At 47.0% G+C, this 14,594-nt stretch overlaps 1 protein-coding gene across 2 annotated transcripts in view; it reads right to left on the reverse strand.

Annotated features, from left to right (window-relative positions):
- Positions 1 to 14,594, reverse strand: part of LOC130381208 (copper-transporting ATPase 2-like) — a 104,686-nt gene that overhangs the window by 66,432 nt on the left and 23,660 nt on the right. Inside the window, exons 12-16 of one of the 2 annotated variants that reach the window (XM_056588679.1) lie at positions 14,411 to 14,545; positions 13,344 to 13,538; positions 10,410 to 10,592; positions 10,017 to 10,200; positions 27 to 167 (exon numbers count right to left, since the gene is read on the reverse strand). In XM_056588679.1, coding sequence (XP_056444654.1) covers positions 27 to 167; positions 10,017 to 10,200; positions 10,410 to 10,592; positions 13,344 to 13,538; positions 14,411 to 14,545 — 838 coding nt within the window. The remainder of the gene's footprint in view (positions 1 to 26; positions 168 to 10,016; positions 10,201 to 10,409; positions 10,593 to 13,343; positions 13,539 to 14,410; positions 14,546 to 14,594) is intronic. The other variant, XM_056588680.1, reaches the window with a different exon arrangement.

The following is a 14,594-nucleotide window of genomic DNA, read 5'->3' on the forward strand; positions in this document are numbered from 1 at the left end:
AGTAGCAGAAGTAGTAGCATCAGTACCGTCTATGGCCACCAGGATGGCAGTCTGTCCTTTGTTCTCGTGGCTGGACATGGCGGCGTTGATGTCCGCTCCGATGTGGTGGCCGTTCCTCCTCATCCACTCTCTGTTGCCAATCAGCACAGAGTGCGACCCGCCGCTGCCTGCCAGTAAACGCGTTACAGAACCATTACAGAATGTTAGAACCAGTGCAAACTTTGAACTGTGAACTGCATTTATATCTCACGTGCGTACATTAAGTGCCAGGACTTACAACATACAATAAGTGTGTACATTAAGTGCCAGGACTTACAACGTACAATAACTGTGTACATTAAATGCCAGGACATATACAACATACGGTAACCCTTCCTTTTACAGTCCCCTAATTACTAGGTATTTACCCGGTACATGCATGGTAAATTATAGTGTATTACTGGGTAATTACCACTGGTAATAAGAAGGTAAAAACAGAGGTAGTTACCCGGTAAATACATGGTAAATCATAGTGTATTACTGGGTAATTACCACTGGTAATAAGAAGGTAAATACAGAGGTAGTTACCCGGTAAATACATGGTAAATCATAGTGTATTACTGGGTAATTACCACTCGTAATAAGAAGGTAAATACAGAGGAATTATCCGGTAAATTATAGTGTATTACTGTGTAATTACCACTGGTAATAAGAAGGTAAATGCAGAGGAATTACAGCTGATGTACCAAGTAAAACCTCCACTATTACCCATCAACTCAACTAAGTAGCGTGTAGTTGCAAACTGTTTTAGATTGGTAATAACTCTGATATTGTGTACTTCCTAGGAAATTAGGCAACCAATTCTTAGAAAAACCTATTATCCAAGGTTTACGCTGGTAACAGCCCAAATTTAATGATGTACTATCTAGAAATTAGCATAGTACTTTCCAATAAAATACTTTTTCTTAGTTATTATTCATAGCTACACCCATTTAGAAAGGGTTTATTCAATTTACCACTATGGAATTACTTACCTGGTAACAACCTCTGCAGGAAGTTTTCCTCTAGTGTCATGGTACATCTTCTTAAATACTGGGTACGAAGCCGTTTGTTTCCATGGTATTACCAGGTTCTTACCATATCATTTATAATAGATACATTCCATTGTCCATGCAGTCAACACAAACTTGTACCATGTACGTTCTGCGACGTTACCAAGTAAAACACGACAATTTACCCAGTAATTAAGCTGAAACTGTACTGTAAAAGGAAGCCTCGTTTGTTTCCATGGTATTACCAGGTTCTTACCATATAATTTGTAATACATTATTCCCTTTTCCATGCAGTCAACACAAACTTGTACCATGTACGTTCTGCGACGTTACCAAGTAAAACACACCAATTTACCCAGTAATTAAGCTGAAACTGTACTGTAAAAGGAAGCCTTGTTTGTTTCCATGGTATTACCAGGTTCTTACCATATAATTTGTAATACATAATTCCCTTTTCCATGCAGTCAACACAAACTTGTACCATGTACGTTCTGCGACGTTACCAAGTAAAACACGACAATTTACCCAGTAATTAAGCTGAAACTGTACTGTAAAAGGAAGCCTTGTTTGTTTCCATGGTATTACCAGGTTCTTACCATATTATTTGCAATACATTATTCCCTTTTCCATGCAGTCAACACAAACTTGTACCATGTACGTTCTGCGACGTTACCAAGTAAAACACACCAATTTACCCAGTAATTAAGCTGAAACTGTACTGTAAAAGGAAGCCTCGTTTGTTTCCATGGTATTACCAGGTTCTTACCATATAATTTGTAATACATTATTCCCTTTTCCATGCAGTCAACACAAACTTGTACCATGTACGTTCTGCGACGTTACCAAGTAAAACACGACAATTTACCCAGTAATTAAGCTGAAACTGTACTGTAAAAGGAAGCCTCGTTTGTTTCCATGGTATTACCAGGCTCTTACCATATAAGTTGTAACTGGTTATTCCCTTTTCCATGCAATCAACACAAACCATATATGTTCTGCAACATCGTTCACCAGTAGTTAAGCACTTTAATTGTTATTATAAAACCCCAAACCACTGTTGATGAAAGACATATTAAAATTAAACAAAATCAAGGGCTTATCTTTCAAACAAATGCATATCTCACAAACAGGCACTGAACACTGAAGAAATAGGCCAAAAAAAAGAGCCGTCCACATCAACTCAATTTAGATGTTACTGATGGTGTTTTCATAAAACACATGACAGTGTTATGGCAAGTGACCACAAGGAAGACTGCTTCAACCTCTACAATTTGAATAAGTGGTGAATGCCATGCAGCAGTCTGCCTATGGGAGCATCTTTGTGGTCATTCGCAAACCAATGAGTCCACTCGATGAATGAGAGATGACTCTTTAGTGTCTTCTCTGTGAGGTATCCCTGCAGTCTCCAGTTCTGGGATTTGAAGGCTGACCAAGACCTGACCAGGTACCTCCAAATCACCCCTTCAAGAATCAGAAGACAAGAAAATAAACATTAGGACTGTCAATTAATGAACATTTCTAGAACATGTAGAACTCAAAGATTATTTTGTTTATCAGTTAAGAAAGGATGCTGGTCCTCTGGCCATTGTGTTTGGTCATATTGAAAAGAGAAAAAGGCATAGCCATAAATACAGTTAATAGGACGGGAGGGGACAGGCCGTTAGCTCCGGTTAGCCCTTTAGCATCGAGCTAGCGGAGCTTGTCATTCAAATAACTCGGACATGTTGTCTAAAACCTATAACACCCAATTTATTAAAATATCCGGATTTAATCGGGCTCTCTCCCATAAGTACAGTTAATAGGACGGGAAGAGACAGGCTCTGTTAGCCCCTGTTAGCGCGATGCTAAAGAGCAGCTCTACCGGAGCATGCCACCTCAACAGGTGCAAGTTAGCCTCCGTTTTGATATTCGCCGGATATTCGGTTTACCACCCAATCGGATTCATCAACATAAGTGCAATACATTACGGGCTTAGTAGGTTGAGGACGGTTTAGGACACCGTATCGCGAAAAATCACAAACACATGTTGTCGCCATCAATGTCTGTGCAACAACGTCATTTACGTTCTGGCTGCTACCTGTTTTAGGGACCGTCAATTACACTCACCGACTGTTGGCAGAGACGTTACCATGGAATTGTTTCAGGAAATGAATCACACAAATATCTTGCAATATAGTTAATCATAATGCAGTTAATAGTTTAATATTCGACAAAAATCGACCAAACTATATTTGAAATTATTAATTGCATCCCGTTTAACAATAATGCAATATATTAGCAAAGTTACCTGCAGTAAGTAGCAGCCCACCATTGGCAACTACTACTACAATCAGGTGACAAAATGTATTTTTTTGTGATTTTTATGTTATTTTATATGATTTATTTCCAGAAACAATTCCATGGTAACGTCTCTGCCAACAGTCGGTGAGTGTAACTTGTTGACGGTCCCTAAAACAGGTAGCAGCCAGAGAACGTAAATGACGTAGTTGCACAGACATCGATGGCGACAACATGTGTTTGTGATTTTTCGCGATAAGGTGTCCTAAACCTTCCTCAACATACTAAGCCCGTAATGTATTGCACTTATGTTGATGAATCCGATTGGGTGGTAAACCGAGTATCCGGCGAATATCAACGGAGGCTAACTTGCACCTGTTGAGGTGGCATGCTCCGGTAGAGCTGCTCTTTAGCATCGCGCTAACTGGGGCTAACAGGACCTGTCTCTTCCCGTCCTATTAACTGTACTTATGGGAGAGAGCCCGATTAAATCCGATATTTTAATAAATTGGGTGCTATAGGTTTTAAACAACATGTCCGAGTTATTTGAATGACAGAAGCTCCGCTTGCTCGATGCTAAAGGGCTAACCGGAGCTAACTGCCTGTCCTATTAACTGTATTTATGGCTATGCCTTTTTCTCTTTTCAATATGACCAAACACAATGGCCAGAGGACCAGCATCCTTTCTTAACTGATAAACAAAATAATCCTTGACTTCTACATGTTCTAGAAATGTTCATTAATTGACAGTCCTAATGTTTATTTTCTTGTCTTCTGATTCTTGAAGGGGAGATTTGGAGGTACCTGGTCAGGTCTTGGTCAGCCTTCAAATCCCAGATGTGGAGACTGCAGGGATACCTCACAGAGAAGACACTAAAGAGTCATCTCTCATTCATCGAGTGGACTCATTGGTTTGCGAATGACCACGAAGATGCTCCCATAGGCAGATTGCTGCATGCCATTCACCACTTATTCAAATTGTAGAGGTTGAAGCAGTCTTCCTTGTGGTCACTTGCCATAACACTGTCATGTGTTTTATGAAAACACCATCAGTAACATTTAAATTGAGTTGATGTGGACGGCTCTTTTGTTTGTCCGATTTCTTCAGTGTTCAGTGCCTGTTTGTGAGATATGCATTGTTTGAAAGATAAGCCTTTGATTTTGTTTAATTTTAATATGTCTTTCATCAACAGTGGTTTGGAGTTTTATAACAACAATTAAAGTGCTCAACTACTGGTGAACGATGTTGCAGAACATATATGGTTTGTGTTGATTGCATGGAAAAGGGAATAACCAGTTACAACTTGTATGGTAAGAGCCTGGTAATACCATGGAAACAAACGAGGCTTCCTTTTACAGTACAGTTTCAGCTTAATTACTGGGTAAATTGTCGTGTTTTACTTGGTAACGTCGCAGAACGTACATGGTACAAGTTTGTGTTGACTGCATGGAAAAGGGAATAATGTATTACAAATTATATGGTAAGAACCTGGTAATACCATGGAAACAAACGAGGCTTCCTTTTACAGTACAGTTTCAGCTTAATTACTGGGTAAATTGTCGTGTTTTACTTGGTAACGTCGCAGAACGTACATGGTACAAGTTTGTGTTGACTGCATGGAAAAGGGAATAATGTATTACAAATTATATGGTAAGAACCTGGTAATACCATGGAAACAAACAAGGCTTCCTTTTACAGTACAGTTTCAGCTTAATTACTGGGTAAATTGTCATGTTTTACTTGGTAATGTCGCAGAACGTACATGGTACAAGTTTGTGTTGACTGCATGGAAAAGGGAATAATGTATTACAAAATATATGGTAAGAACCTGGTAATACCATGGAAACAAACGAGGCTTCCTTTTACAGTACAGTTTCAGCTTACTTACTGGGTAAATTGTCGTGTTTTACTTGGTAACGTCGCAGAACGTACATGGTACAAGTTTGTGTTGACTGCATGGAAAAGGGAATAATGTATTACAAATTATATGGTAAGAACCTGGTAATACCATGGAAACAAACAAGGCTTCCTTTTACAGTACAGTTTCAGCTTAATTACTGGGTAAATTGTCGTGTTTTACTTGGTAACGTCGCAGAACGTACATGGTACAAGTTTGTGTTGACTGCATGGAAAAGGGAATAATGTATTACAAATTATATGGTAAGAACCTGGTAATACCATGGAAACAAACGAGGCTTCCTTTTACAGTACAGTTTCAGCTTACTTACTGGGTAAATTGTCGTGTTTTACTTGGTAACGTCGCAGAACGTACATGGTACAAGTTTGTGTTGACTGCATGGAAAAGGGAATAATGTATTACAAATTATATGGTAAGAACCTGGTAATACCATGGAAACAAACGAGGCTTCCTTTTACAGTACAGTTTCAGCTTACTTACTGGGTAAATTGTCGTGTTTTACTTGGTAACGTCGCAGAACGTACATGGTACAAGTTTGTGTTGACTGCATGGACAATGGAATGTATCTATTATAAATGATATGGTAAGAACCTGGTAATACCATGGAAACAAACGGCTTTGTACCCAGTATTTAAGAAGATGTACCATGACACTAGAGGAAAACTTCCTGCAGAGGTTGTTACCAGGTAAGTAATTCCATAGTGGTAAACTGAATAAACCCTTTCTAAATGGGTGTAGCTATGAATAATAACTAAGAAAAAGTATTTTATTGGAAAGTACTATGCTAATTTCTAGATACATCATTCAATTTGGGCTGTTACCAACATAAACCTTGGATAATAGGTGTTTCTAATAATTGGTTGCCTAATTTCCTAGGAAGTACACAATATCGGAGTTATTACCAACCTAAAACAGTTACAAATACACGCTACTTAGTTGAGTTGATGGGTAATAGTGGAGGTTTTACTTGGTACATCAGCTGTAATTCCTCTGTATTTACCTTCTTATTACCAGTGGTAATTACACAGTAATACACTATAATTTACCGGATAATTCCTCTGTATTTACCTTCTTATTACGAGTGGTAATTACCCAGTAATACACTATGATTTACCATGTATTTACCGGGTAACTACCTCTGTATTTACCTTCTTATTACCAGTGGTAATTACCCAGTAATACACTACGATTTACCATGTATTTACCGGGTAACTACCTCTGTATTTACCTTCTTATTACCAGTGGTAATTACCCAGTAATACACTATAATTTACCATGTATGTACCGGGTAAATACCTAGTAATTAGGGGACTGTAAAAGGAAGGGTTACCCAACATACAATAAGCTTGTACATTCAGTGCCAGGACGTACAACATACAATAAGTCCATAAGACGGGTGTTTTAAGTAGTAAGTGAGGAGGGGCGACGGGGGGGAAGGGAGGAGGCCAGTGAGCGACTCTGCGGTCCTGACATCGGCAGGGAGCCCGTTCCACCATTGCAGTGCCAAAACAGAGAAAAGTTGTGACTTCATTGTTCGACCGCACACACACACACACACACACACACACTGTGGCAACCCCGATCGTCGGCGGCTGAGATTCCCGAAGGAGAAGCACCAAACAGGGTGTGGGTCAACGGTTTTTATTGCGTATTACCACACATGCAAAAATGGTAACGAAAAAGTTAACTCAGGTTCTTCCTGGTATGGGAAAAAAGGACACCGCTCCGGGTCTGGTCCTGCTGCGGGGGGCGGCGTCTCGATCCCCTGCGTCTTCGGCTGCTTAGTCCTGGGGAGAGGCGTAATGGCGTTAGCGTGGGTCCGGGTAATCTCCCCCTACCGCGTCTTTCCAACTCGGCCGCATTCCCCTGACTGCGCGCGCGATCCTTAAGTACCCTCCGCCGTCTCCCTCCGCCGGGTGCTCCGCATTTCCTTGATTGCGCGGGTGCGCTCGATGCGCGCTCCCGCGTCGCTGCGCCGAGCGGCACATATCTCCCACGGACTACCCGCCCGCGGAGAGGGCGCTGGCGGGGCTCGAACTCCTCCGTCGGATCGGGGTTGCCACACACCCCCACCCTCAGCTGCAAGTCGGGGACCCCCCGGCATAGGCCTAGGCAGGCCTATGCCGGGGGGTGGCCAGGCCTATGCGTCTGCGTTGGCATGTGCGCGTCCGGGCCGGTGGACCACCTGGAAGTGGTAATCCTGCAGGGCCAAGAACCAGCGCGTCACCCGGGCGTTGGTATCCTTGGCCGTGGCCATCCACTTCAGGGGGGCGTGGTCTGGCGTGGTCTGGCCACGGTCGAGTAGGCTTTCTCGCTGGCCAGGAGTTTCCGGCTGATATAGGTCACTGGGTGCTCCTCGCCCGACCGGACCTGGGATAAGACCGCTCCCAGGAATGACTTCACCTGCTTCTTCGTCCTCGGCCGGGGCCAGGTCCGGATGGTCTGCACCTTCTCCTCTTGAGGTTTCACGCTGCCCCTCCCCACTCGGTAGCCCAGGTAGGACGCCTCTTCGAGGCCCAGGCGGCACTTCTTAGGGCTGGCCGTGAGGCCGGCGGCTCGGAGCGCTCCCAGGACGGCACGGAGGTGATGTAGGTGCAGGTCCCAGGTGCTGCTGTGGACGACGACGTCGTCGATGTAGGCGGCGGCGTATTCCCTGTGGGCCCGTAGGACCCGGTCCATCATCCGCTGGAAGGTCGCGGGCGCCCCGTGCACCCGGAACGGGAGGACCGTGTACTGGTACAGCCCGTCGGGGGTGGCGAATGCTGTCTTCTCCCGGGCCCGCTGGGTGAGAGGGACCTGCCAGTATCCTTTTGTCAGGTCCAGGGTGGTAATGAACCGGGCCGGCCCCAGCCGCTCTATCAGTTCGTCTATGCGGGGCATGGGGTAGGCGTCGAAGGCCGACACTTCATTCAATTTCCGGAAGTCATTGCAGAAGCGGTACGTTCCGTCCGGTTTGGGGACCAGGACCACCGGGCTGGACCATGCGCTGTGGGACTCCTTGATGACCCCCATCTGCAGCATGCTTATGACTTCCGCTCGGATGGCGGCCCGCCGTGCCTCCGGAATGCGGTAGGGCCGGAGTCGGACTCGGACTCCCGGTTCCGTCCTGATGACATGGCTGACTGTCGCGGTCCTCCCGGGCCGCTCCGAGAAGACCTCGAGGTGCTGGAGGACCACTTCCTTCATGTCCTGGGTCTGGCTTGGGCTCAGCTGCTCCCCCACTGGTACCTCGGGCAGGGGTAGTCGTGCGGACAGGGACAGGAAGGCTGGTTCTCGAGGGGCTGTTGGTGGGTGCCACTGCTTCAGCAGGTTGATGTGGTAGACCTGGATGGTCTTGCGTCTCCCCGGTTGCCGCACCCGGTAGTTGACGTCGCCGACCCGGTCGATGACGTCGTAGGGACCTTGCCAATTGGCCAGGAACTTACACTCTGCGGTCGGGACGAGGACCAGAACCTGGTACCCCGGGTTGAAGGTGCGGAGCTGGGCCCCTCGGTTGTATACCCGGGCTTGGGCTTGCTGGGCCCGTCCGAGGTGCTCCCGGACCACGGGCCAGATCTGCGCCATCCGGCCCCGCATCTGCTCCACATGCTCGATGACGGTGCGGTGGGGAGACGGTTGGCTCTCCCAGGCGTCCCGAGCGATGTCGAGCAGCCCTCTTGGTCGCCGGCCGTAGAATAGCTCGAAGGGCGAGAATCCCGTGGAGGCCTGGGGCACTTCTCGAATGGCGAAGAGGACATGCGGAAGCAGCTGGTCCCAGTTTTTCCCATCTGCTTCCATGACCTGGTAGACGGAGGTCCGGAGGTGGCGGATCTGCAACAGACTGGTGAGGTCTTTCAAAACCCGGGACATAAAACAGGACCCCTGATCTGTCAGGATCTCTCGGACTATCCCCACCAGGCTGAATAAAACCATTAGTTCCCTCGCCACCTCTCACGGGCCGCTCAGAAATCTCGAGATATGCCTCGACGTCATCGTCCGGTCCCAGTTTAGTGAGCCGCTTCGTGGGGCGGCGTGGGCCGGTTCCCGTGCGAGCTGGTCTGCCATCCGGACCAGGCATCGCCGCAACACCTCGATCTCCTCCTCCCGCGTTGTGGGCTAGTCTCCGGGTTGGTTCATGGTTGCCTCGTCTAGGGTCTGCCGAAGGATCGCGTTGCCTGCATTCTCCACCACTGTGGCAACCCCGATCGTCGGCGGCTGAGATTCCCGAAGGAGACGCACTAAACAGGGTGTGGGTCAACGGTTTTTATTGCGTATTACCACACATGCAAAAATGGTAACGAAAAGGTTAACTCAGGTTCTTCCTGGTATGGGAAAAAAGGACACCACTCGGGGTCTGGTCCTGCTGCGGGGGGCGGCGTCTCGATCCCCTGCGTCTTCGGCTGCTTAGTCCTGGGGAGAGGCGTAATGGCGTTAGCGTGGGTCCGGGTAATCTCCCCCTACCACGTCTTTCCAACTCGGCCGCATTCCCCTGACTGGTGCGCGCGCAGTCCTTAAGTACCCTCCGCCGTCTCCCTCCGCCGGGTGCTCCGCATCTCCGTGATTGCGCGGGTGCGCTCGATGCGCGCTCCCGCGTCGCTGCGCCGAGCGGCACATATCTCCCACTGACTACCCGCCCGCGGAGAGGGCGCTGGCGGGGCTCAAACTCCTCCGTCGGATTGGGGTTGCCACAACACACACACACACACACACACACACACACACACACACACACACACACACACACACACACACACACACACACACACACACACACACACACACACACACACACACACACACACACACACACCTGTGGTGCGGGGCTGGCCGCCCGCGGCCAGGGGGCCCTCGACCGTGGTCGCCCCCTGCAGGTGGACCACCACCTCGGGGGCCGCTGCCACTAGCTGCTCCACGTTGGACACGCGGCAGCTGATCCCACAACCCGGTACCGCCTGGAAGTCCTGGCAGTAGCCCAGCACAGCCAGGCCCAGCTCCTGGGCCACCACACCCACGGGAGGGGGGGGGGAGATGTGGAAACGTGGGCATGTGTTAGCGTTTGGATTTGGTTGAAAAGGTGTAGCACTCAGCTAACCGCTCAGCAACCGAAAAGGTGGAGCTCTCTCAGCTAACCGGTAACTAGCCAAAGAACACAAGACGTGGAGTCCCATTGGTTGGCCCCCCACCCAAGGGTCCCCAGGCTCACCTCTTTGCAGTGCTTGGCCACAGCCGCACCCAGGGGGTGCTCGCTGCTGGCCTCGGCAGTGCCAACCACAGCCAGCACCATCCTCAGGGGCATTTGGGCCGCCTCCCACAGCACCAGGACCCGCGTCACCCGCGGCACGCCGCAGGTGATGGTGCCCGTCTTGTCGAACATCACCACGTTGATCTGAACATGGGGACAGGGGTGAATTTTTAATGGAATGCATTTAAACAGCACTTTTCTAACCAGTGGCCACTCAAAGCGCTTTACAATATCGCCACACATTCACCCGTTCATTCACACACTGATGGCGGAGTCAACCACGCAGGGCGACAGCCAGATTGTCAGGAGCAGTCAGGATGAGGCGTCTTGCTCAGGGACACCTCGACACTAGGAGGAGCCGGGGATTGAACTAGCAACCTTATGGTTACCAGCCCACCCGCTCTACCTCTTGAGCAACATGCCTCCTAGTTGCTGTTGATGTTTAACCCCTGCTGGTTCCTCTCCCCTTGCTTGCCAGAGGGCCGCTTGGAGGAGTCCCAGTATAAACTAAGCTCAGCGGGTCAGAGGAGCCCGCTCTTGTATAGATAACACATGTCCAGTACGGTCCCTGATTTATCCATCAGCTCCTATGCATCACATAAGTCCACACGAGATATCAAGATGTTCCCAGACTAACATGGCACCGGGGGATCAGACAGATGCTGTCTCTCTCCGCTCACCATGTCATTTACATTTACATTTAAATTTAGGGCATTTAGCAGACGCTTTTATTCAAAGCGACTTACAATAAGTACATTTGTCAGAAGAAGATGAAACAACCATATCTGTCGGTACGGTAATGATGTTCATAGAACCAAGGGCCAAGCACTAACAATCACTAGGTCAACCCATTAACCGTATAAACAGAAATAGCTAGGATAAGATGCTACACAACTAAGTACTATAACTAAGTACGACATACAATAAGTGCGTACATTAAAGGGCTGTGGACCCGTTACGTCCTTGCGGACCCTCCTTGCATCCTTGCATCCAAGAGCCTGACGTGTGCCTCCCAAAAATGTTAGCCTTCCGTCGAGGCGATGCAGCAGCAAGGGCTGTGATTGGTTTGCTCACTAAAACCCGGAGCAGAACCAAAACAGGTTCACGACTGCGTTGATTAGATTAGATTCGAAAAACTTTATTTATCCCAAAATGGGCAATTTCGTTCACAGTTTCCCGTCTCACATAATAAATTACTTAATAAATATAATAAATAGCAATAGGAGATAGACAAAAAACATATATCAAAGGCAGTCCAACACACACATTTAACTCACAATTCATTTCAACCTGTCAGTAACAACCACCCTGCCCCCGGAAACACCCAGCAACACTTGTGTGCTCTCCACCTACTCCTGACTTTTGTCATCATTTAGTAACCTGATGGTTGCAGGGATAAAAGAGTGGGAGTACCTCATTGTTCTTGTCCTGATTGAACAGTAGCGCCGCCCTGAAGGCATTAGTTTAAATTCTTTACTGAGGACATGGTCAGGCTGACTGATAATGCATTTAGCTTTCTGGACTGCTTGTTTGTTCCACAATGAACTTATGCTCTTGAGCTGGATGCCAGTGATCTTAGAGCAGATCTTCACAATTTTATTTAAACTATTCATGTCCTTCACTGACAGACTTTTAGTCCAGCATATGAATGAAAAAGTTAAAAGACTCTCAATGAAAGATTGGTAAAAAATTCTCAAAATAACTTTAGAGACACTGAAAGAGTTCAGCATTCTCAACAGGTGAACTCTTTGTTGTCCCTTTTTAACAATTACCTCAGTATTTGTATGAAATTTAAGCTGGTTATCAAATACTGTGCCTAGATATTTGTAGGTGTCTACAAGTTGGACTTCCTCCCCATGGATGACACTTGGTTTGAGCGCTCCCTTCACTTTCCTAAAATCTATGACTAGCTCCTTTGTTTTTTCTACATTTAGATCTAAGAAGTTGTTATCACACCAATTAACAAACGATGTCAAAGCAAGGCCATGGCTGCAATGTGGACCTTGGAAAAGGGACAGCAACGCAGTGTCGTCTGAGAATTTAGCTAGATAACTTCCCTGTTGAGAGGACCTACAGCTATCTGTGTACAAAATGAACAACAGGGGTGAGAGTACGCACCCTTGAGGTGAACCAGTATTCGATGTAATGGCCTGGGACAAGTGTCCATTTACAGAGACCCTCTGAGTTCTGTCTGTTAAGAAGTTTAAAAGCAACAACAGTATCTGATGGGGTAACTCAAACTCAGCAGCTAGTCTCTCAATTAAAATATGTGGCTGCATCTTATTGAAAGCAGAAGAAAAGTCTGCAAATAACAATCTAGCATGAGATCCAGGCTTTTCTAAATGTTTATACATTGTGTCTAAAAGGAAGAGTTTTGCATCATCTACACCTTTCCCAGTTTGATAAGCAAACTGCAATGGGTCAAGTTTACCACTGACCAGGGACATGATTTCATCCTTAATAATTTTCTCAAAATTTTTCATTACCAAGGATGTAAGTGCTACTGGTCTGAAGTCTTTTAGCTCTTTGGGATTTTTTGATTTCGCTACTGGTATTATAGTGGAGCTCTTCCATATCTGAGGTATCTGGCCTTTCTTAGCACACATATTAAAGAGTGGAGTAAATACCACACTGAGCTGGTCAGCACAGTAACGCAGTGTGCGTCCGCAAACAGCATCAGGGCCAGCAGCTTTCATAATATTTACTCTCTTAAACAGAGTTGTTACTAGTTCCTGGGCTATCACAATGTCATTGTGAGGGACAAGAGAGTCCCTCCACATAGATGTGTTGATGTGTGAGGAAACCTTTGTTTCCTCACATATGCAAATATGTTTACGTATATGTGTTTGCGTGTATATGTACGTGTGCGTCTATGTGTACTTTAGAGCTTGTTACCTTGTGGGCCATCTCCAGGGGCTCCCCCCCCTTGATGAGGATGCCGTTCTGCGCCCCCACCCCCGTGCCCACCATGACGGCCGTCGGGGTCGCCAGCCCCAGGGCGCAGGGGCAGGCAATGGACAGCACCGTGATGGACGCTTGGAAGGCGAAGCGCACGATCACGTCCGTGCGGGGGATGTCCGGGTCATAGCCCTGCCGTGGAGCAAGGACACACACACACACACACACACACACACACACACACACACACACACACACACACACACACACACACACACACACACACACACACACACACACACACACACACACACACACACACACGTATTTCTACAAGCCGTCGTCATGATAAGGGTCCACACCTCTTTTTTCAAAATGCGTTACATTTCGCTTTAAAGGGGACCAATTATGCTTTTTCGACTTTTATGACCTATAAACGTTGTTATAATGATTGATAGTCATGTTTAACCATATTAAAGTGTAAAATAATGACGTACATGCATTTCGACGGATTCCCTGCTGACAGTCTGGGGTGGCTGCAGAGCGCTAAACACTCGGGACAACGACTATTTTCACTTGTTCACATTTCCGGGAAACATCTACGTAGACGTACTCCTGCCACGCCCCCATATGCCTGGTCAAATCTGCCCGCGCGCGCGCTCCAAGGAAGGTAACCAATCACAACAGAGTTGGGTTGGCAGGAGGGGGGCAAGGGGGGGGAGAAGGACGAAACGGAGTGTTGACAGAGTCTGAAAAGCGCTCAGATAAGAGGAAGAGTTTCCCGAAAATCTACATCGTTTTTTGTGTATGGTTAAACATGACTATCAATCATTATAACAAGATTTATAGGTCATAAAAGTCGAAAAGCATAATAGGTCCCCTTTAAGTTCAAAGTAAAAAAGGTTTAACCAAGCGGCCATCTTGGTTGTAAATGCTAGCTGGGTGGGGAGGAACTGAATGCAGTTCGCTTATAAAGCCCATAGGCTGTCTTCATGAGACGAGTCATGAGACGAGTCATGAACCCCCCCCCCCCACCATCATCCCCGCCCTGTCCACATCCTTACTGGAAAGTTGTCTTTGACAATGTCAAAGTTGACGAAGCCAATTGCTAGCCATGCCAGCAGCGTTAGGACGGACACAATGACGATAAATGGAACAAAGTAGCCACTTAGCCGGTCTGCAAACTGCTGGATAGGGGCCTGGAAGTAAGGGTTGGAGGGGGGGAGGGAGGGAGGAAGGGAGATAGAG

The sequence above is a fragment of the Gadus chalcogrammus genome, chromosome 4, assembly GCF_026213295.1.
Source record: "Gadus chalcogrammus isolate NIFS_2021 chromosome 4, NIFS_Gcha_1.0, whole genome shotgun sequence".
Classification (NCBI taxonomy): domain Eukaryota; kingdom Metazoa; phylum Chordata; class Actinopteri; order Gadiformes; family Gadidae; genus Gadus; species Gadus chalcogrammus.